General features: G+C 31.7%; 4 protein-coding genes across 5 annotated transcripts; 1 reads left to right on the plus strand and 3 right to left on the minus strand.

The window, feature by feature from the left end:
• Positions 1-1,193: 1,193 nt before the first annotated feature.
• LOC113515196 (N-acetylglucosamine-6-sulfatase-like) lies at positions 1,194-10,996 on the minus strand. Of its 2 annotated transcripts, none has more exons than XM_026899356.3 (10): positions 10,803-10,996; positions 8,686-8,940; positions 8,531-8,590; positions 7,109-7,309; positions 6,279-6,431; positions 5,697-5,864; positions 4,852-5,053; positions 3,857-4,164; positions 2,626-2,742; positions 1,194-1,405 (listed from the first exon to the last, which is right to left on the minus strand). In XM_026899356.3, exons 2-10 carry the CDS (start codon positions 8,794-8,796, stop codon positions 1,226-1,228), a joined length of 1,500 nt encoding a protein of 499 aa, XP_026755157.2. In that variant the 5' UTR covers positions 8,797-8,940; positions 10,803-10,996; the 3' UTR covers positions 1,194-1,225. The 2 variants fall into 2 exon arrangements, with proteins under 2 accessions (XP_026755157.2, XP_052751968.1); XM_052896008.1 differs by having other exon boundaries at positions 2,614-2,742.
• Positions 10,997-11,565: 569 nt separating this feature from the next.
• Positions 11,566-15,038, minus strand: LOC113515195 (trypsin, alkaline C-like). The gene is made up of 4 exons (XM_026899355.3): positions 14,027-15,038; positions 13,508-13,709; positions 12,364-12,619; positions 11,566-11,888 (listed from the first exon to the last, which is right to left on the minus strand). The coding sequence occupies exons 1-4, from the start codon at positions 14,079-14,081 to the stop codon at positions 11,580-11,582; spliced, it is 822 nt and encodes a 273-aa protein (XP_026755156.3). The 5' UTR covers positions 14,082-15,038; the 3' UTR covers positions 11,566-11,579.
• A 1,681-nt stretch (positions 15,039-16,719) lies between these two features.
• On the minus strand, positions 16,720-19,447 carry LOC113514960 (iron-sulfur cluster co-chaperone protein HscB). The gene is made up of 3 exons (XM_026899057.3): positions 19,036-19,447; positions 18,623-18,708; positions 16,720-18,289 (listed from the first exon to the last, which is right to left on the minus strand). Exons 1-3 carry the CDS (start codon positions 19,308-19,310, stop codon positions 17,988-17,990), a joined length of 663 nt encoding a protein of 220 aa, XP_026754858.1. The 5' UTR covers positions 19,311-19,447; the 3' UTR covers positions 16,720-17,987.
• Positions 19,448-20,250: 803 nt separating this feature from the next.
• Positions 20,251-21,466, plus strand: LOC113514959 (transcription initiation protein SPT3 homolog). Its single transcript, XM_026899056.3, has one exon. The coding sequence runs from the start codon at positions 20,471-20,473 to the stop codon at positions 21,413-21,415; it is 945 nt and encodes a 314-aa protein (XP_026754857.1). The 5' UTR covers positions 20,251-20,470; the 3' UTR covers positions 21,416-21,466.
• Positions 21,467-24,026: the final 2,560 nt, after the last annotated feature.

A 24,026-nucleotide genomic window follows, 5' to 3' on the forward strand; every position in this document is an offset into this window, starting at 1 on the left:
ATAGGAGATTTTTTATATTTAAAGATACAACTATTCTTGTAGATATTTAGAATAGAATAGAAACATATTTGTTGCCAGAAAATATAATACTATTATATATGTGTCTTATTTTTTTAATGGTTGATAATGAAATGTTAACCCCACCTGCGCTAACGGTATACGCTGGCGGAGCACCAGTGAGGGATAGGTGACGATGAAAACAGGTCCGTTAGTATATCGTGCGGAATTCCACCAGAATTAAGCATGATATAGAGTCCAGGAGTAACCGCGTGGAGGTCGACCTAATAGGGTATATTGCTAGCAATGGGAAAACTAGACCCCCATTACTAACCATCCCTTTCCTCCCATATCTTAGATAAAAGTAGCTGGCTCAGTTGATGTTGTAAGTATTACAATGCAATGTGTTCAGCTACACAGCGCTGGTTCTCAGGCTAACCCTCTTTTAAGAAAATATTTACAAATTTACTTTGTCTTATTTAGGCTTGCTCCTACATTGAGATGCTGTTCACAACCGCTTTTTCTACGGTGCTTATCTCCCCACGAGTTGATCATTCTTGCTATGCAAATGCACGAATGTACTTGTCATTCGTTATACTAACTTATGACCTATAAAATTGAATATAGACTATTCTACAGAAAACCCAGTGGAGGAAGGAATTATTTAATGAGGAGGTTAGTTCTGATTTCTCACAATATACCCTGTAGGGTCGATATTCACGTGGTCTTCTCTAGAAAACGTCCTGGTAATTTTTTTTGTAATTTCGTCGTAATGGGCTAACTGACCTGTTCACATCTTCATCTGTGCATGTCAGCATATACCAATAGAGCAGGCGGGGTTATAATTTCATTATCGTCCATTAAAAAACTTAGTAATAATACTAGGTGTCATAAATTATATCATACGAAAGGTTTTATGAATGGCTTTCTATGACAAAAATTATAATGAAAAGAGACTATTTGTTATTTGCATATTTTTTTTTATTGATGAAATAAATCAAGGTGATATAATTCATCTTCAAAATTAAAGGAAAATTGGTTAAAAAATAAATTAGACAGCTATGTTTTTTTTTCTGCAATAATAAGACACGATCAACGACAAGTGAAATTGTTCTTTTATATAATTTTTGGGCATTCAATGTTATGATGGAAATTTCCACTATTATGCAAAGAAGGGTTAAATAATAAATACAATGTAATTATTTCATCTTTATTGGAATGATATGAGTTAAAATGTATCGATACTGTCTTTTTTAGTATTCACGTGGTCACATTCTTCTCTGCCTTTACACGATAGCAGACGAACTAATGAATTCCTGTACCAAAGTACAATAGATTGAAACTCTTCGTTTACTATATTTTCCAGTTCGTATGGATCTTTTGATAGATCGTACATTTCGGCAAAGTTCTGTAAAAGAAAATCGAGGATTTAGAGAGAATTCGAGATGCAAAAGCATAGAGTTTATAATGATCAGATAGACCAGTCTGATCATTATATCCGCAATCTGATGAAATTGCAGTTATGAAAGTAGGTAAATCTAAAGATATATCGATAGATAGATATATAATTTATTTGCATTACAGCACACAAATAACAACAGACATACACAGTAAAAAGAGATAAAAAATGCATATACAAAAAAAAAAGCAAAATATATAAGTAACATTTTTTTCATAAATATATAAAGATAAAGGTCTTTAGCTTGTTATGTTGTCAAGCAAGAGACTTAACGGTAGTCCCGTGTCTATTATTCAGGGTGACGTTTGAATTTTTGAAATGTGTTGTTAAGAAATTGTCATAATACTAATTGGGGATGTATATTTTTACCAGAGGGATACTTTGTACAACAGTCGATTGCTTGGGTACCTCTGTCCCATTCGTGTTTTTACCGTGAAGCAATTGTGTTTTTTTATGGCTGTGTTTCGGTTTGAAGAGGTGGGATATGGCGTGAATTTACAGGGTACAGAGGAATAACATCTGAGTTCTCAGGAATGGCAACACATGAGGGGTATCATGGGTGAAACAATATACTCTGTTATGTCCATGGTACTGCTCATGTGTATAGGCGACGGTTACCACTTTCCATCAGGTGGGCCGTCAGCTTGTTTGTCATTCTAAGCTGTGTAAAAACAAAAAAACAAAAAAAAAATACTCGTATTTATGTAATGATATACATGGTTCATCTCTCTCTCACTGGTGTCCCGCCAGCTGATACCGATAGCGCAGGTGGAATTATCATTCCATTCTCGCCCATTAAAAAAAGAACCTTTTATTGATGAGGAAGCATTTGACAAAAATTCTGTCTTGCTATGGACTATCAACTGTTTAGACTTAAATAAATAAATTCTATCTATTTTATGTATAAAATATTATTGTTCAAGTAGTGTCGACTCGTTGTCACTTGTTTAATCTTTTTGGATAGCTTCGTGGACTACTTCAGGTGCCTCCAGTGACAATCAGTGCCCTAAACTTATCCCTAAAACTAAATTATTATTTGCTAGTTTAGCGAAATTATTCAGTTATGGACTAACTATTAAAACTTTCAAGTGGTAGTAGTAATGATTTTGCTGTAACGTCAAATTAAAATATTAGTTTTAAGTACTCTGGCAACTTACGTATAATCTCACCTCATTATCTGCAAACAAACAATACTTCATATTGACCCGGTCAGCTATATGTCTTATACATGCAAATGTGTTGTTTTTTGAATCTTGACATTTGCAATCATACAGTGGATGGCATTCCTGAAAAAGACATGAAAATGTTATTTTTTTAAAGCTGTAAATGTGAATAACAATAACCTTGGTATTAAACTACGTTGTTTGCAATCAGGTGGATAATATGCTTATCGCAACAGTTGTGGTATATAAAGCTGTGACTAACTTTCAGACTGGATTTTATTCTATTTTTTTATATGTCTCTTAAATTATTTGTATTAGTTACTCTGCGGTCGGTGAGGCCATCACAAAGTACTAAATAAAAAAAAGTAAGTTTTAATTTGATGATTTTTCTTTTTCGTTTCATATGTTCAGTGTCATATAAGATTTAACTTCTATCTATTGATTTGAGGCAGAGGTGGAGTATCCGAGATTTATATTACTCGTACTTAGGGGCCTCTGTATGTTTTTACCTTACATGTAACTCCTGTAACACTAACCTTCAATTTTATTTTTAAGAACATTAACCCATATAGTTTTTTATTCAGTGTCAAAAAAGCTCCTTACCTATTTTATTCGTATTTCTGTAATGTATTCTGTGTTTATAATTCTTACATACATACATGAAACTATACTAATAAAAAAGATAACCAAAAAAACCGCATTAGGATTTTTTATTACTAGTACGTTTACCTCTTTTTTAATCTGTTATTCTATCATGTCTATCTACATAATTTTGTAATACTGCTGATGTTTTATATTTCACAACGATACCACACAATATGATACTATATAGCAGGGGTGACCAACAGGTCGTACTCGATCGACCGGTCGATCGCGACTATTAGTCCAGTCGATCGTAGTGAGGCAAAAAATATAATATTTTGCTAATCTAGCGAAAGATGCTCAGACGCAATGCTCATACTAATAAGGAGTTACTAAAGAAGTTAAAAAGTTACTAAAGGAGGTATTAATACTAATATAAATAAGGAGTTACTAAGTATAATTTTCAGTTTTATGTTTTCCCTCTTAATGAAATAAAAAGTACTACAATGCTACATAATTGTGTGCTGAACTATGTTATATCATTTGGCATTTCAAGAAGTATGTAATTGGTAGATCACAGAGGGTTTCGTCAGTAAACAGTAGGTTTTGGATCTAGTCAAGTCGGCCACCTGTACAATATACAAGTCATACTTACAGCAAGATGATCACTATCGTATATCCAAGGACATTTCGGGTCTACAGTGCCGTCTCTTCCTTCTCCATAATACTCCACCAGCATTAACCTCTCCATGTTATCCTCTTCTTTTAATAGTTCTAGTGGATGCCCATCCATTTTTTTAGGTTCCAAGCCAGCTAATTGTAGAATTGTAGGAGCCAAATCGATATTTGTCACTGGCTGGGGATTTTGTGTGTTCTTCTTTATGCCTGGCCCTCGAATTAAGAGGGGGACTCTAATGTCTGTTTCATAAGGTTGTCTTTTGTCGTAGACCTGGGAGAACTGACCTGTGAAGTAATTTGTACATAAGTATATAGCATAGGCATATTCATTTTCTTTGTTAATTTAATCTATCAAATGAGCTCAAAACAAATATGTGGATATTTGAGAAGAGAGGTGTATTGACGATTAGTAAAATTATCAAAGTGGTCTTATTAATTAAGTTTTTTAAGTAAGCATTTTTTCATTTGGGAAGAGATATTTGTTGATGTTTAATATTGAAATCCAACATAATAGTGTTAATATCATTATGTTGGTTTTCTTTCGTATGAACGTATTATCATTAAACTAATTAATAAAAATGGCGGTAAATAATTTGTAGAATGTTTCATATTTAGTCCACTCAACATCACAACAACAAACATTTATAAGTATACGAAAGATCCAAATGTTTTTAATTATCGTTGCAATTCACATCGTTTGTGTTACATTTCACTACTATTATAAACGTGAAAGTTTGTGAGGATGTAAATATGTATGAATAGACAATTGTTACCCTTTCATGAACGTACTAAATGGATTTGAATGAAATTTGGTACACTATAAAGTATGTTCTAATATGATAATTTATATACATATGTATATATATACTGATTCGGGCAGGGGAAGCAGTGAGATAGAGTCAGTAGTAGTATCTATAACAGTGTCACATTTTGGAAGTGTTAATGATGAGAAATCAGTACAGGTAAACTTACCAATATGATAACCATTATCTGAAGTGAATATTATATACGTGTCTTCCATTAACGCGTTAATTTCTAATGCCTGCACTACATCTGCTACCATTTCGTCAACGGCTAGCAAAGCCTCCCAGCGGGAACGGTACGCTTTGTCCAGCTCTGACATCATTGACTCGGGCAGGGGAGACGGCGGCATTCGTAATAGCCAATGCTTGTCCTGGTAATGAAAAATGGGTAACAAAATATTAAAAAAGAATGTATTGAAATAAAAATTCAAAATAGGCTAACGTCACTTAAGCTCCATAAATAATATGTATTTGTATGTAGGCAGTCGACTAGCAGTGAGTGGTGAAGAGGGGAAAGCGGGGCTGTTAAATTATAAGAATTTAAGAATATATAATATCTGATAGGGTTATCAGATTGATCACCATGCTGTCCCCCCGCCCCGGTTATTAATTCGTGGTTAATTTTTTAATTTAACTTGTGAATTTATCACGGGTTAACAGATTTGACTCACTGATATGCAGCGCATATTGGCAGGTTAGGCGGGTAACAATTCCATTTGATTTCATTAAAAAATATTCATGCAGCCATAGTGCATGTGGGCTACTACTAAACATAAGCCTTCCCTATAAAGGGAGATTTGCCAATACTTGTCTCGCTTGGCAGGCGGGTTGGCAACCGCCGTTAGACTTTAAGAGAGATGCTGCTACCCATCCCTCTACCAATAAGTCCATTTAGTCACCTCTTACGACACCCACTGGAAAGAAAGGGGCGGTCTATTCTATACCGAAACCACACAGCCAATGCCATGATAATGTCCTATGTTTATATCTATATTATTGCTATCTAGTACTTACCTCTGCAACTACATTAAAATTAGGTTGTCTCAACGCAGTAACGTTGCTGAAGACGCCTTTATGACGTGGCGCTGGGGTGAAAGGTTGATGTGGGGCCGGCGGAGCTAACACCATAAGAAATGGTTGTGATTTTGTCTGATTTTCTATGTAGTTTATGCTGATTTCTCTCTAAAAAGGGAATTAGAAGATAAATTAGAACTTTGTGTAATTTGTACGGTTTATTTAAAGAAAGTTGATATGACTATTGTTTTTTTTTAATTTAGATACAGTGGCATAATGTTAGCTTTATCTCGAGTCGCGAGGTTTATTCTAAGTGGATATGCTGCTGCATATACCCTTAGAATATAGTTGCTTCTTGTATAAACCTATATGCTCATAGGTTTATTCAACATGCGTAAAAAGGCTTCTTCAGGACCGGTAACATCCTTTTTTCATGGAAATTCAACTTTGGTGTTTCCGTTGTTAATAAATTAATCCTAAAGAGGAAATAGGCCTCGCTCTTCTTTATTATTAGGCGGAATGTATTTGTTTGGCATTCCCCATTAATTTTGTAAACGTGTAAAATACTAAAAATAGACTTACAATAACATCCGTGAGGTATAAGTCAGTGGAGTGTGTGGGGACACCATCGTTGGATATAGTATAGTTGTAGTATACAGAGTTGCCGACCAAACCGTGCCACTCCGACCAACCAGGCGGCACGCGACTTGGACCCTCGGCGTGTTTTACACCATACTATCAAAAATTCATGTATATATTAGACAATTTTAAGTTTTATATACAGTACACTGATGGTATAGTCTTGTATGCACTCGCATAAGTTTGTGGGTATCATTGTCTTATTTATTGCTGAAACAGCATTTGTTTTTATGTCGCTATCCGAAATTCAATTTCTAACACAAGCGGCATAATAATTCTGTCCAAAGGAGTGGAAATATATGAGAGATAGAGGTATAAAATAGATAAAGCAATGGCAGATATACAAAGAGATGGTTAAAATTCGACTACCTGCCCCGTAGTGGACCTGCGGGAAGATAATCTAATGACCATTATTGTGTGTATGTGACACGTAACATCACAATATTTTTTTAATTTAGTCTATCTGTTCCGGCATAACTTAAAAACTATTGCATCAAATCGAATGTGCTTTATAAGTTGTGTTCCTGAAGATCTAACTTAAAATCTGGTGTGTTTCATTTTGAAACGCTATCTACAAGTGAACTGTTTTGTTTTCTATTGCTGAAATAAAAAAAAAAAAAAACTAGTATATAATATGTTGTGTAATTTAATTAGGTAACGTATATTTAATTAACTTATGGGATTAGCTAATTATTGCTTTCCATTATAAGCATCCATTTTAAATTATGTAATTTTAAATGTATACCTACAGATGCCTACATCTTAAAACTAACCTCATTTAAATACTTTCCAGCATAAAATGTATTGTATCCAGCATTTTTCAGTGCGTTTGCAAACACTCGATGTTCATTTTGGCGCCAATTTTCTCCATAACAGCCTCCCGCTACGCTGTTGTTTCGCGTTAGGTGATTGTGAACGTACAACCCTGTGAGGAGACTGGCGCGGCTTGGACAGCAGATTGGAGAGGATACGAACTGTATGATTATAGTTTTAATTAGTGTTCAGGTCCATATTTATTAATTCTTTAAAATAAACAGTGTGTGAATCTATGTAGATCATAACTGGAAACATCGATTGCTTAGTCCTGAAGCTAGGAGGCCCGTGGTTATATAATTATTTAGGTTTTTTTTAAAGACATTCAAAATAAGATTTAAATTTCAACTGATTTTTTATGCCTATATTATACAGTCACGATGGCAATAATTCTTTATGTAATCAATGAGGTCGGTCCCATATAAATTTTGTTATTATTGTAAACTCAACTTTTATTTAAAAAAGCAACAGCTGTTTCTTGCTCGTTCTTTTTAGCTGAAACTGCATTTCAAAATGGGCAATAGAATAACAAAAAAAAAAGAATACTGTTTAAAAACGTTTATAAATAAGTTTACTTAAATAAAAGAACATTTGAATTTTTTTAAATCTGCAATCTGAATTAAAATATACGAAGTCATGGGTAATATCATATATTTTTATAGTTATTCAAATGAATGCATATGCAAAATGCATTCATTTGAATAACTGATAATGGTTATAGAGCCTCCAGAAGAAATCTATATATTGGCGAAAATTTAAAAATCGAACCCGGGACCTCGTTCATGCAAAGCAACGTGCCACCCCTGCGCTACTGTCGTTACGACTTATGCACAGTTCAACGAGTTACATTTCTATATACCTGTATTGTAAATTGGGGTCAAGACAATAATGGGAAGTTAAAAGTCATTTCATTCTGCCATTCCATACTATTGTTTTCTCTACCTGAATCTATTTAAGTATTTGACAGATGGTAGTTTGCAGTATAAAGTTTGTAAAATATAGATAAAGTAACAAATTTCATATCTGTCTAACTACTTAAGTAGGGGGGAAAGGAATTGTTAGTAATGGATACTAAACATCCCATTGCTAGCAATATACCCAACCAGGTCGACTCTTCATGGTTCCTCCCAGAAACTATCATGGTTAATTCCTGATGAATTCATTATGATGGGCTAACTGGGCTGTTTTCATTCTCATCGATCACTCTTCACTGGTGCTCCACCAAAGTATCCTGTTAGCGCAGGCGGGGTTACCATTCCATTTTCACTCATCAACTATTTAAGCATCATCAGCAAATATTTTTTCAAATATTAACATTTGTAAGTAGAATGCATTAAAGATTCAATTTAATGACTGTTTGTCAACAAAGTAAGTGTACTTACTGAGTTGGTAAACGTTACACCTTCCTCAGCAATAAATCTCCGAACATTTTTCATTGGATTCTGAAATGAAATAAAACTACAGTTTGTCTCAATAATCTGTTTTATTTTTTATTATCATTATTATCACTCATAGCACACTCTAATCATTTACTAACCATTCCACCCAATACTACATCTTGATCATCTGTTAACACAAGAACAAAATTTGGTTGTTTTTCACACATCACAGTTTGTGTGAGATAAAATAACAATAAATAATATAACATTTTTAACTTTATTTTGCTTATTTAGTTAGAGGTATTGTTTATTTTTAACTTTACTGTGGTGTAGCTGGCATTAGCTCAAGCCCTGTACATTCGCTGGCAATCACAACTCCAACTGTGAAAAATCCAACACTCTTCACCACTGACCTGAAAGATAACATTTAAAAAGGTTAGATCATATGTTTATGTATATTAAGACATCTGATTTTACTGTTGGTATGTAAGTTTTAGATTATATAGAAAGAGTTATGTGTAAAAAAACAGGTTTAGTCAGCTGAATTGACATTTGACTGACTAAATTTGAATACATATTTAAAAAAACATGCCATTTTTCAGTGTTGCATGTAATTAAATTAAACAACTTCTAATCTAAATAGATTTTTAAACATGAATTGGGAACTATTTCATCTGATACTATATAAATATATGTATGTATGTATATATTGGTTACAAATTAATATACATGTAATAATTTAAACGGTGAGCATTTTCAATGATCTTAAAACAAACATTGTAATTTCAGCAATTAACTGTCCATTGCTGAACATAAGCCTACACAGTTATGTTTTTAGAGATATTTTAAGGATGCCACTGCCCATCTCTTCACCATAAGCTCCCTTGATCGCCTTATATGGCATCCACGGGATGGGAAGGGGTGGCCTATTCTGTACCAGGATCACACAGCAAAACCAAAAGCATATTATGTCCATTCATTCATATCAGCTGTTAATCATCCACTGCTGAACATGACTTCCCCCATAAGGAAATGTAGTTTTAACGCTATAATGTATGTTTTGTTCCCTTACTCAAACTATCATACTTTAGCAATAATATTGTCATTAGATATACCTTAAAATTATTTTGTCAAACTGATGATTCATAAGTATATTTGTACTATGTTGAAACAATGTTTTTTTCAAAGTTAATTACTGTAAGTAAATAATGTAAGTACTTCACTAAGTATTAAAATTGAATTTGAATATACAAACGGTCAATACAACTTATTATAATTATTAAGAATATATATAAAAAAGTATGACAAAGATAAGCAGGTTAAATAAATATAGAGATAAGCCTTAAGATAGATTACAAATTCTTCAATAAATACCTATGTTAATTACATGTTGTTTATTGACTAATTAAGAAACTTCCTTTCTATTAAAATACATAATGACTTTAAGGTCATCTATAACAGTGATGGGAGAATATAATTAACTGAGACCTAAAGATCACAGCCTTCATTTATGAAACTACAAATGTAGTAAGAGGAGAGTGATTACATTCTATATACATATAATAAAACTGTAACTAAAAATTATGTCTGTAGATAGGAGACATTTAAGAAAATCTTTAAAATAAAAGATCTTAAAATTGCAATGGATGCCAAAATATTAATTTTTAGAATTTTGTTAATCTCTATGTATATTTATTGTGGATTCATGTAAATACTACTACACCAAAGTGGATCTGGCTTTTACAGCTGTGGTTCTGAATTTAAAATCTAGTGTTTTATTTCAATGTTTATGCATACAAAGTTTTGGGAAAAATTAAACTATGTTTAATTGAGATTGTAGAGAAAAGCTAATTAACATGTAACGTGATATTTTCCAACCTCTAATGGACTGCTGCCTCCCAATTTGTTAATACACTATTCATCATTACAGACAATGTGTTGTGTCAATACCTTTTGTCTATATATGACACAGGGGCAACTGTAGTGTTTTTATAATAATTTCTAAGTCTATTATTTTGTCATAAGGATTTATTACATTTACTATAATTCTATAGTAACTATTGGATATGATCAATTTAGAAAACAGACTTACATCTATATATTTTAAAGGTCTTTTAAAATATATAGAATATAAAATAGATAGATTAGTAAAGTATTGAATAAAGGGTATATAATTAGGCCTTTACTTAAAAAATTTACATCGTGTTCTAAATTAATAAAGATATAAAACAAATTTTATTACCCACATTTATGTAGAGGTTATGTCTACACTTACCATTTGAAGGGATCGTAATAAAAATCTTTGATAAATGCAACAACAGATTTTTTGCCCATTATATATATTTTATATTAGTTTTTAATTCAATGCAAATTACGTTTAATAATTTTCCTAGGAAAATCAATAAATCTTAAAAATTCAAGATATTTTCCAAAAATATTTGACAAATTTCACATTGACAGCAACTGTCAGACGAGAAATGGCATTTAGCAATTTTACTTTTTCTTTTCTTGCAGGCAAAGGAATATATCTGTACATTTATGTCTGAAATTACGTGTTTTGCAAATAGTCTGCGATAGCCGAAAATTGCTCGATATTTTTATAATCTTTATTTTTGATATTGTGTATTTTATGTTTCTGAGATATTTTTTTAGGCAATTAATGAGCAACTATTGATGCCTCTGCTGAGCGGTTTAAGCACTAAAATTATTATTGCTATATTGATATTTAATTGTTAATGGCGCGATTTAGCTTTCATTGTTACATGTTTGTGCATTATAGAAAAGTGTATGTGTTTGATCTATTAGAAAGCAATCGTATTATTAGTAATTATGATCATATATTACAAAGGGCGGCAAATATATATAGATATTTTGCCGGAATGGAGAAATAGTTAAATCGTGCACTATTTAGATTTGTCGTAGTCGAGTTTTTGAAACGTTTCTTTCCATATTAGAATATTCGATCATATACCAATTCCGTATATACTTATTCACAAAACGTAATATTCACCTTCAACAAAAATAATAGAAGCTCCACATGTATATAAATAATTTATTTATTAGTTTTAACAGTCTTAACAATCCAATCTGTATAACGTGATATTTTTGTATAGACCCCAGGATAGTATCGATGCCCGCAGGAATAACCGAATGATACGAGACCAACTACCAGACCTTTATATATTAATGGTCCACCTGAGTCACCGAAACAGGCATCTACCCCACCGATGTTGGGTTGACCAGCACACATCATAGTGTCAGCGATTACCGCTTTTATTGTATTATACCTATTGGCACATACTTTTTGATCTATCACAAACATAGTGGCATGCTGTAATTGTTCTAGTCGAGGTCCATCAACCTGGAATTGAGATAAGAAATCGAATGAGGTTTATTAACAGGGCCTAAACTAGGGAAACCCTAGTCGGGAAATTGTCAGGGCGTCAAAATTAGGTTACTGCAAATTAACATGGTTACTTATAATAAAAGGTAATACATATATAGTTTTATTCGGAGCAGCAAACTGCTAGAATGGAGGTAGTTAAGAGAATTGGATTTTAAAGGGTATCTGTACTAGATATAACAGATAGGTAGATATAATAGTGATATAAGGAATCCTCTTCTTTTTGCTACATATCTTATTGATGCTATAATAATGGTAGTCTTTATACTTCATCGTCACATATCCTATATTTAACCACATAAAATGGTCATGGCCCATCAGTATCTATAGACATTTAGAATTCATCACTTCAGTATGTAGAGGGTTGGCAACATTGCGGGTCTCTTTTAGTTGTATTTAGTTATGAGTTGAAAGTAAAGTATCAAAATTGTACCTGGTTAGCTCCCCATCCAATCAACGTACAGATTGAATTTGATTTCACTTCCACTCCTCGTTTGATTATAGTTCCTTGTCGAACATTTCCTCCTAGCTGAAATGGTTTTGAGACGACAACCATAGCAATATCGTTTGTATAGAAATATTTATCGAAGGCATGATGGGGAATTATAGTTTTAACATTATGTAAGACGCCACCTCGGGTGCGATACGATGATCCGACGCGTACTTTCCAGTACTTGGGTAAGGTATAACTGAAAAGTGAATTGCCTATTTAATGATAGATCACTAGGCACATCAAAGGGTCAATTTTGTACAAAAGTCGTTTGCTTGGGTACATCTACCCCCTACTCGTATTTTTGCCGTGAAGTAATTTTTTTGCCATATTAACCTCTTGGTTCTTAAGAATGACAACATATGGGGAGTATGGGGCGACACAGTGTATTCTATGATATTTATAGCGCTGTTTATGTCTGCAGGCGGCGGTTATTATTATCTATCAAGAAAACCATTAGGCTGTTTGTCCTTTGTCTTTCCAACTTTGATAAAAAAAGAACGTTATGAATAATGATCATCGTCTAGAACCTTGTTATAATAGGTTTGATAAATGCAAAGGATTGTAAAGACGCATGGATATTTGTTACTGGTACTGCTCATGTCTATAGGCGACGGTTACCACTTTCCATCAAATGGGCCGTCAGCTTGTTTGCCATTCTAAGTTGTATAAAAAAACTCTTTCATATAAAAATTTCTGAAAAGATTTGAATGAAATTTGGTACACAGGTAAGTTATTTATGTTATGTACTACTTCATGTGGGTGAATCCACGGGATACAGCTAATTTAACGTATTTACTAAAATAATTAATTTCAATACCACTGGAAAATATTAGACAGCACCATCTAGTTCTAAACTATATCGTTACATTTATTAATCATCTTGTTTATTTCCTATATTGTGTAATGAAATAAAGAATACTAATTTATTCATTATCCACGACCATTACAAGATAAAGCGATGCGTTAACTTCCTAGGTCGAAGAATATAATATTACACTCTGTAGATCTTTATATTCTGATAACATCGTAGTCAAATATTTCTTTTTGAATTCAATGAAAAATATAGATTTTTAAATAAACTCACTTCTTGCTTGTGTGCACGCTGAATTGGAAGCAGTGTGCCGTTGTTATTACATGACGGGAAGTCAATATTGTGCCGGCACAGTATTGCTCAAAGTTCTGGTTTCCCAAGGAGTCTAACAACAACTGGGCTAATATTGGATATTTGTCTATGGTCGTCGGTGCACCACCAACTACACGGGGGTTATTAAATATTTGGGAATTCACTGAAAAATAAAATGATAAAAATGATAATAATGTTAGTAGGTAAATTAAATCAGGATCAATAAGGGTACCAATTTTTATTATAAAGGCATATAATTTTATAAAAGTAGGTAAAATTCACTTGTTATATAGTTAAGAATAAGTGCTCATTAATGTTATAGGCAAGTATTTAAATAATAGCTTTTGGAACACATAGAAATCATATTGCAAGTTATGTACCTAATCTATCAAATTATAATCTAACAAAATGAATGGAATACCTAATTAAATTTTACAGTCTAATTCAACAGGAAGGTAAAGGTTGGTACATCATACTTACCCCTCATATAGGAGGTTATGGCCAAAACAATTAATATAATTCGATTATAATGCATAATTTTCTATTTTCAATTATTTTGCACTAGTAGAGGTACGAGGTTTATCTTTCAACTGACTACTCTGAATGACCGTATATATGCAAAATATATCGATGTTCAACACTGTAAGCACTTTCTTAAGGGAGCGTCCATACTGGCATATGAGCTTCATGTAATAAAATTATGATTTAGTATATTAAGTTATTCATCTTTGTATGTCATTCTTTCACACGTAAAGTGTGTAAACTAATATTATTTGTAACCATCCAAAATTTTTATAACCAATGCCCACTGCATCGGTACACATTCCGTGTTATAAAATATTTTTTTTTTACTCTTCTGTTAGTTGTACTATACTGTAAATGTTAAAATCGTGGCTAAAAGTATGTAAATTTAAATTTGCACAACAGCTGCAGAGAGATCGTAACGCATTCGCCAATGTGGAATGCACCTTATGATATTAATTTATAATTGACACGATTATGGGACTGAGATAGAGTGGATTGATCTTCTATACTATGATTAATTATTGTTGATACTTGAGTTACATTGCTGAAGAGAATTTGAATCAAATCTAACAATGACATAAAGGTGAAAATAATAGTCTTATGACAGATAATGTATATACATATATCTACCTAGTTGTCACACACAATTTTTTTATGGGTGATAATAGAATGGTAATCCTGCCCGCGTTATTGGTATACACTAGCGGGGCACCAGTGAGAGATGATATGTCCTCATCTCCCACTCAAATTATGAAGCAGGTCAGTTAGCCCATCGTGATGAATTCGACAAGAATTGTTCACGATGGTTTCCAGAGGGAATCACGTGGAGGTCGACCTAATAGGGCATATTGCTAGCAATGAGACTGCCAAACTCCATTGCTAATAATCCTTTTCCCCCCATGTCACCTACAATTGATCACACAAATGTTTAATAATTTATTTAAAAAAGAATAATAATCTTATATATTTTGCGATTTTAAAATTGAAAAAAGCTTAAATATTTAATATATTAGGTCTGATTCTGAGCTACCATTTCTCTAAATGTATCCATGAAATTAAAATTTCTATTTAATATTACAACGATATCTTTATTCTAAGAACCGATATCACGATAATTAAATTTCTAATAGATTTTAAATTATAATAATTATAAATTTAATTAGTGATAGAACTAGAACCTTGTTATAATTGGTTTTTATAATATGTACCAAGTACTATTTTTGGTAAGCTAGTGCCTAAAATAGTAATTTCGTGAAACTATTAAATTGAAATATTAGATTATGGGACAGGTCTAGAGAAATGGCGCCTAAGAATCGACTCCATTTGATATGTAACCTAATATATTAAAAATGTTAACTTCCTAGTCAGATCTCACAAGTTTCACGTGAGATGCGTGTCCAGATTTCGCCGAATCGTTAGCTAAATCTTATTTTCCAATCTAGGCAATACATACCTATATATTCTACGAGTATACTTAAGCTATAAAAAATAATATAAATTTGATGTTATTAAATTTGTTATCAACAAGTATCAAAATCGATCAATCGACAAAATGAAAATATTAAGCTTAAGAAATTGATGTGTAATGAACACTACTTAGCATCAATCACATAAAATGATGAGGAGAAAGATGATTTAGAAAACGATCTAGGTAAGTCATTAACATTTTTTGTTGGATAGGTACAAGAACGTGTAGGTACTTACAAGAATGATAGATTATTTTATGCTTAAGACTTTAGATTCTATAAATAGTACTTACTTGTTTTTAACTGTACATTCCATCGAATTCATCGGTTTATCATTATAAAAATGTATACTATGTCTAAGATTTAAGTATATTTAAAATACGCTAAGCGAAAACATAATATTATACTTACTCAGAACTTAATGGTCTTTATAATATCTATGAACATAAAAAATAATTAGAGTTTTACCTTCACAGCAAAGGTGAAGCTTATTGCTTTCTATTCCTAAGAGGTCCATAGGTCTTTTAATGTTGTTACTCTGGGAAAATATTAATTGCTCGTTTTTAAATGACCTTTTTTATATTATATGAGGGATGATTGATGAGGATAAAAAGGCAGGTCAGTTAGCCTATCGTGATGAATTCACCGATAAATTAGTTACGATGGTTTCCAAGGGAAACCGCGTAGAGTTCGACCTGGTAGGATATATTGATATAGAGACTAACCTCCCCATTACTAACTTTCCTTTTCCCTCCAAGGGAAACTAATTTTTTTTTAATGGGAGATAATGTATTGGAAACCCCGCTTGCGCCATCGGTATACGCTGGCTGGGCACCAGTGAAGGATGATAGGTGTCGATGAAAGCAGGTCAGTTAGCCCATCGTGACGAATTCCACTAGAATTAACCAAGATGGTTTCCAGGGGGAACCGCGTGGAGGTCGACCTGACAGGGTATATTGATAGACCCCATTACCAGCAATCTCTTTCCCCCCAGGGAAACTAATTAGGTAATGACACCATGTTTATCTAAAAGTAAATAATGGTGGATATCTTTTAATTTAGTTTTTAAGAAGAAAAACATGTGTTATATATGCATATGTTATAGGTATACAAATAATTGATATAAGAAAATATTTTTTTGGACATTTTACTGGGATTTGGTTTATAAAATAATACGTGCAGTGTTAATAATAGTTGATTGGAATTTGGAGTAATAAAATATGCTGGCTAATAAAATTAACAATCAACTACAATATTTTTACAAAAAGCCATTAATGCCAATACGCAGAAACGGAATATCAGTGTTGCCAATTTATATTTTCACAGTTATCCAAAATTATCTTAGTTGCCATATGTAATTAACACAAATATAAACTAAGAGTAAATCATGCTTGTCTCCCATTAGGTTTTTTTTATGGGTTAAAATAGTATGGTAACCCTGCCTGCGTTAACGGGATACGCTGGCGGAGCACCAGTGAAGGGTGATCGATGAGAATGAAAACAGGCCAGTTAGCCCATCATGATGGATGCATCAGGAATTAACCACGATAGTTTCCAGGGAGAACCTCGAGGAGGTCGACCTGGTTGAGTATATTGCTAGCAATAGGATTCTCAGTCTCCAGGGAAAGGGATTGTTAGTCCCTTTCTCCCCTCTCCCATTAGGTTAGACTGAAATAATGGAACCCCAAATACTTCGATTCAAACAAGTCTCTTCCGCTTATTCCACATTATAATATATATTTTTAAAAAATAACTTCGTTATATTTTATACAAGCCACGGGCTCATGTCATCGATTTGAACTAAAAATTATATATAAGTATTATTAAACTATGAACATTTACCAACTAATGATTATAATTTTTATTGCTTTTTATTTAGTGACTAATAGTTAATAAAGGAAGATTAATCAATTTTTTTATTATGTAAGGTATACTTAATCAATACCCAACCAAAGATGGCGCTAGTCTGGCAATGAAAGAAAAATGACAAATATGGAGGCATTTACAACTGCTTCTTATCAGGTGAGCTGTATGACTGTTAGTAATGGGGATTAACAACTCCATTACTATCAATATTTCTTTCCCAACTATTATTTTTGAATTGAAATAGGCTCAGCGAAACTTGGACATCTTGACTTATATACACCATGATAGCAGTAGTCAACTACTCTATTAGGGTTTGCAGAATAAAAATATTTACTTTGATATTGTTTATATGAAGATTGAATAAATATAGACAATACACAGCAGGCCAATGAATGCCATGTTTTGCTAGTATTTATAAAAGAACATTCGTGTAAAGAAAGTAACACTACTTATATTTCATTTATATAATATCTAAAAATACAGATATTATTACACAATTATTATGGAAATATTAAAATAAAATGATTAATTATTTACACAAAATTTCTACATAACAATTTTTTTAAATATTATTATAACAGTAATTATCGAATTATTCCTTTATTTCTAATTGCACTTTGTATTTGATTATCTATGCTAGTGTAATATTTCATTACACTCAATAATTTCATTACTTTCTTTAGATCACCATCAAAAAAAGCAATGGACAGTTGTTTTTGCAAAGTTTTGATCATATTTTTAATTTCTTCATTGAGTTCCATGATTTCAGCCTCGGTTTCAGCATTTTCAACTTCTTCATTCTTCTCCATGATCTTTATTAGGAATTCCTGATCAACTTCTGTATTTTCAGAAATCTCTTTACCTCTTAAACGCAACATATATATACCTGAAAGTCAATTTACTTGTATAGTCCAAGTCGTTTTTATATTTGTAAAATAAATATTGATTTTTCTCTATTCCTTCAATCATAAACAATTAGAAAATTGCTTATACACTAAAATAAGACTCCAATATAGTCATTAATTAACAATACTATTGAATAAAAAAATTCTTGTTTTTTTTTTTATTTAATAGTATTGTTAATACAAGTTTTATTTAGATATATATCTATATATATCTCAAATCATTCAAAATAAGAACCTATTTTATAACATAAGGTTATCAGTGGTTTTTGCCACTATGGATACAAATAAATAGCCATAAAAATAATGTTTATTACCTCTTGCCATTGGCTCCAAAAGTGTTTTATATGCTTCATTTACCAATGACGAATATTTTTCAGATACTTCTAGTTCTTGTTTATTTCTGTAATGATTTATAAACTATTATAATACATATATTTTTTATTATATATGTTTTAATTTTTTATTCATAATTCAATAGAATTATTTATACTTATACAAGACTATTAATAAGACAGTAGCTTTGTACATATTCAATTTTGTAAGAAAACATATCAAGTCCACTTTTATTTATTTTGTATTGCTTTTGTATATTCACTTATAGTATAGGTATTAGGTTATACCAGTGTACACAAGCGAACTTATCCATTTTAGTATCTAATTATACCATAATCCTCTTAACTTCCTAATGTGAAACATTAACATTTAGAAATGTACAGAAAATACTCACTTATTAGCAAATTTATCTGGATGCAAATATTTTTGTAGATCTTTATATTTTTTTGCTAATTCGTTTTCATCCAAGTCATAGGTCTCTCTTACACCCATTATTTTAAAGTAGTTGCTATTTTTGTCTGGCTCCTGAAGAACTTGGCAATGTGAACAGAATAAATTAGAAACCAAAGTTTTGATATCTTTACCGCAAGACCAACAAGAAATCTGGCGAATTTGGCGAAACATAGACATTTTAAACTTGGAATGACGTGTAAAAACAATCAAATTCATGATTTTCTTCTTGTATAAAAAATTTTCAGACTAGAAATGTTATGATGTATAAACAAAGACAATCAAATGTGGTTTTTTACTGATTTAAAAGAAATCTTCCATTCGAACTGAACAATTTGACAAGTTGTCTTTTATATATATTGGCTGAGCTGCTGATCAGCTGATAACTGTTGTCAGTAGGCATGTGTCAATAAAAAATGTTTGTATATAATCTATGTTAGTTGTTTATTGTATTTAAAGTCAACATTAGAAAAGAGTGTTTTATTTTATGATACATATCGATATTCAAGTTGGTTGCATAAATCTATATTCTAGTTCATAAATATAAGGACAATGTCGATACTTAAATAACACAGTGGTTACTTCTTCTGTGGTTATTTGTTTCAAAAAGATTAGGTAAATTTAAAAAAAAAAATTAGGGTATGTAGATTATTTTCTAAAATAGATAGGTAGAAGTATATAGGTATATATATCTATATACTTTTATCTATTTATTTTAAAAAATAAGAAAAAAGCTTTTAATTTGACGAAGAGGTTTTAGTTGTATGATAAATAATCAAAATTTAAAACTTTAGTACTTTTCTTGTTTTTTGTTGATGCTGAACATGTATTTTCAACATTTCAATACGGTTGTATGGGTACATTTCGTATGATAGTATCAATATCAATAGAATATATAATGAAGAATTTGACTTCTACCTAAGAATAAGGACTTCTACGGACTATTCAAACGGCAGATCCATTTTTATATGACTATCTCTCTCTAATGCATTGACAATGTTATAAATACAACGTGCAAGACATTATATGGATTATGCATTTCATCTATTCTATTCCAAAATCTTTGCTTAAAAATCAATTTAAAAAAATATATTTGTCAATGTCAAATTGTCAATGTCAACCTGTGATATTATTGATAACATTATTCCAGACAAATTACCTTTTTGAAGACTAGGCAGCATGGTCTCCGACCTTAGCCTGTTCCAAACGGAACAAACGTATTAAAAAAAAAAAAAAAAAAATGATAACATTTTTTCTCTAAATTTTAATGAATGGTTTTGTTTTTCTATAATTGCAGTGTTCATATTTACTTACATAAATAGTTAGAACTATCTACTTTTGTGTTTTCTGTTAAAGTACGAGAAAATATATAAAACATAATGGTTTCTTACTTTACAATTGACGCTACTGGTGAAGTAACAAATTTTCAGAAAGAAATTTCAAACATGATGCACGGTTTCGGTGACAATCCTAACCCGAACGCGGCAACAGTTGTGTTAGTAGAAAATATTGTTTTGCAACAATTAAGATCTCTACTCCAGGAGGCAAGTAATTTCTCAAATTTGAGGGGCTCTAAAGTAATATCGAATTATGATATTATTTATTTGATGAGAAAAAATCTTTTGAAACTAAAAAGACTTCATGATTACCAATTAAAATTAGATCATATAGATAAAAGTCGTAGTACTGTTGCTTCTCCTTCAGAAAATTTAATTTCAAGTATTATTTTGGATGATGAGAAAGATCCCACAATAAAGAAGAAGCGTACACATATTGACATAATCAGGGAGTTGGATGAATATGATGAGGTTAGTCAGATTAAGTTTGATGTAATTGATTACATACGAAAAGTTAGAGCTGCCAAAATTACAGAATCAATGTCTTACGAAAAGTATGAAGCATATCACAAGGCGAGGTGTAGTTCGTTCCGATCTGGTTATGGACTCAGCAAAGGTTTTGTGAAATTGGAGCGTTGGATTAATCCCACGAAAGAGTTGAAGATAACACTGCCAGCTTTAGAAGTCCTATGTTTTATTGCTTATGAAACTGTTGCTGATATAGTTGATGCAGTTTTTTTGATTCGGCAAGATGCAAAAAAGAAAAATGGTGACCCATTTAGTAAGTTTGAGGGTGGTCACTTCTGTAACCCAGTTAGTTTGAACAATGCTATATATATCAAGTCTGGGTATGAAGGTGTACCAGCTATAACTGTAGCAGAAGTAAGAGAGGTCCTGAGGAGATACTTCAATCCAAAAACAGGAATGAATGGATTGTTTTATAGGAATATGTGTTTAGATTTACCAGTAAGATTTGTTGCCATATAGTTAAGCAATAAAAGGTATTATTAGTATTTATTAAAGTTGATTAATTATTGATTATCAATTTTTAGTTACCTTACTCATCATGTCTATAATTAACTATAATATGTCTAAACATTACCTATAATATTTTTTGAACTAGGTGTTATTTTGCAGAAGTTCATATCACTGTTTAGTCGATTAGAATTATGTTGTTTAATTTCATTACCATTAGTATGTGTGTAATTTCCAATATTTGAAGATTGACTACTATTATTATTTGTAGATGTTTTATGATCTTATTACTACTACTATTACTATTTTACCATAATTATTGTCCATAATAAGTGATTTGCAATCCAGACTTTAAACAGTTAACACTAGACTCTGAACAGTGACCTATTGATTGGCCTAAAGATGCCTCTTTTAGGGGTGAAACATATGTTGCAACATGTGAATGTACTGAATAATGGTTGGAGATTAATGAGTAATATGAAAGGTCATAGAATTAATATGGAATTAATGATGGTAGCATACTAATAGTAGCACAATTAAACAAAATAATTTGTATGACTAACTACTCATAATATTTTATGAAGTCTGAAAGTTGTATACATTAGACAGATAATACTCAAAATTAGTAATGAAAATATATTATCTCACTAGTTATGTTAGAACTTTTGGATTTGGGATTTTAGGTTGAGGTAGAGTTATATTTATAGTTCAAATTTTCTATTTTCTAACTAGCTATATTCTCTATGAATCATTATATAGAATGTCTATCCTATGTTTCAAGTTAGTCTATTACCTATCCATGTACTAAATTTAATTCAAATCAGGTCGGTAGTTTTTGCATGATAGTGTGACTAACAAACATCCATACATACACACAAACTTTTGCATTTATATAAGTAATAGGATTATTAGAATATTTAGAATTTGAAAATTGCTATTACAGGCACTTTTATAACATATAGTTATATGGATAAACAGACTTTTTATTTTTTTCATTTTTAACCGTCTTCAAAAAAGGAAGTATTATAAATCACCTATTGGATGTGCATAATATGCCGATATTTCCGATATTTCTTTATCTATTTTGATTTTTTTTCTTGTATGAGATAATCCAAAATAGTTTCGATAAAATTAATCTTTTATTTTTGTAACAAATCTAAAATTTAGTATTGGTTATTGTATGAGACTGCTCTCACCACTCCTTTATTCCCAATTCTCGTAGTCATTTCTGGAAATTCCTTTTTTTCGTGTAAAGGATTTATATGATGTGCTCACAATTTAAAATGAAAATTGTAAGCATATCGTATTACGTTCCTTACAAACTTATAAGTTACCTACGTTTATTCGAGCTAGTATATAAAAAATGCCTCCCCTAGATGGAGTAGGGAATCATTGGATGCAAGCAGCGCAGGATCGTACTTTGAAGCGAGATGTAATGACATAATAATTAATTATATTTTACTTTCGTTTTAAATTGTTTTACTTTTTCGTGAGATCGTGTCGGACAGTGATCTCCGCGTTGGCAGATTTGGATGATATAAGGGCATCTAATTTGCAATTCAATGAGTTATATTTCATTAGTGAAGTGCGACTTTAAGAGTAGTATTTAGCTACCTGACTGTTTAAGCTTCAGTACTGAGTAATTTAATTCTTTAATTGTAATAAAGGAATTAGAAAAAGGTTGTTAGTGAGCTCGGGAGCCTCATCTTAAACCATATCTTCGTTTTTCATCAGGTGAGATCGTGGTTAATCGTGGGACCTTTTAACAGTAATAAAAAAAAATCCGAAAGTAAAAATAAATTCGAATTTTTTTATAGCTATTTATATTCTCAGGACGGGAATATAAATAGATATAAAAATTGTTTCTATGTACTTTACTAGAGTAATACTCGTATTAACAGCTCAGGTTAGGATATTATTTGAAAATATACACCGGCGGGGCACCACTGAAGGATGATAGATGAGGATGAAGCAGGTCAGTTAGCCCATCATGACGAATTCAACAAGAATTGTTCATGATGGTTTCCAGGAAACTGTGTGGAGGTCAAGCTGTTAGGGTATATTGCTAACAATGGGGCTGCTAGTAGACCCTATTAATAACAACCCCTTCCCTCCCCCCCCCCCCCCCCCCCCCCTATACATAGACTTAGTATAACGTACTACGTACTATCTAAGCCTGTATATATAAAATAAAACGGTTCTAACTAATATTATAAATATGTGTTAGGGAGTAAAAGAATTATTAGTAACGGTGATCTAAAAGTCACATTACTAGCATATATATCAGGTCGACCTTCATATAAGACACAATATCTTAACCTATCATATCTCACTGATGTTCCGCCAGCATATATCGGTAGCGCAGGCGGGGTTAACATTTCATCTTCATCCACTAAAAAAAATATCTATAGAGCTATGTTAGTTCAGAGGTTTTGATTTATAACGTGTGAATGTGGCCTAGAAATTCTTGATACTAGAGGGCATCATCCTCAAGGTGGAAAAATAAAAAATACGTATTTAAAAACCTAATTTAACCTCTTATTTCGATGAGGTTGTTATCTGATGACAAATCAATACCTCTACAACGAAGTTTTCCAAGATAAGAGAAACTTGAATTAAATGC

Source organism: Galleria mellonella, unplaced genomic scaffold, assembly GCF_026898425.1.
Source record: "Galleria mellonella isolate WM207_F2 unplaced genomic scaffold, CSIRO_AGI_GalMel_v1 utg312, whole genome shotgun sequence".
In the NCBI taxonomy this organism is placed as follows: domain Eukaryota; kingdom Metazoa; phylum Arthropoda; class Insecta; order Lepidoptera; family Pyralidae; genus Galleria; species Galleria mellonella.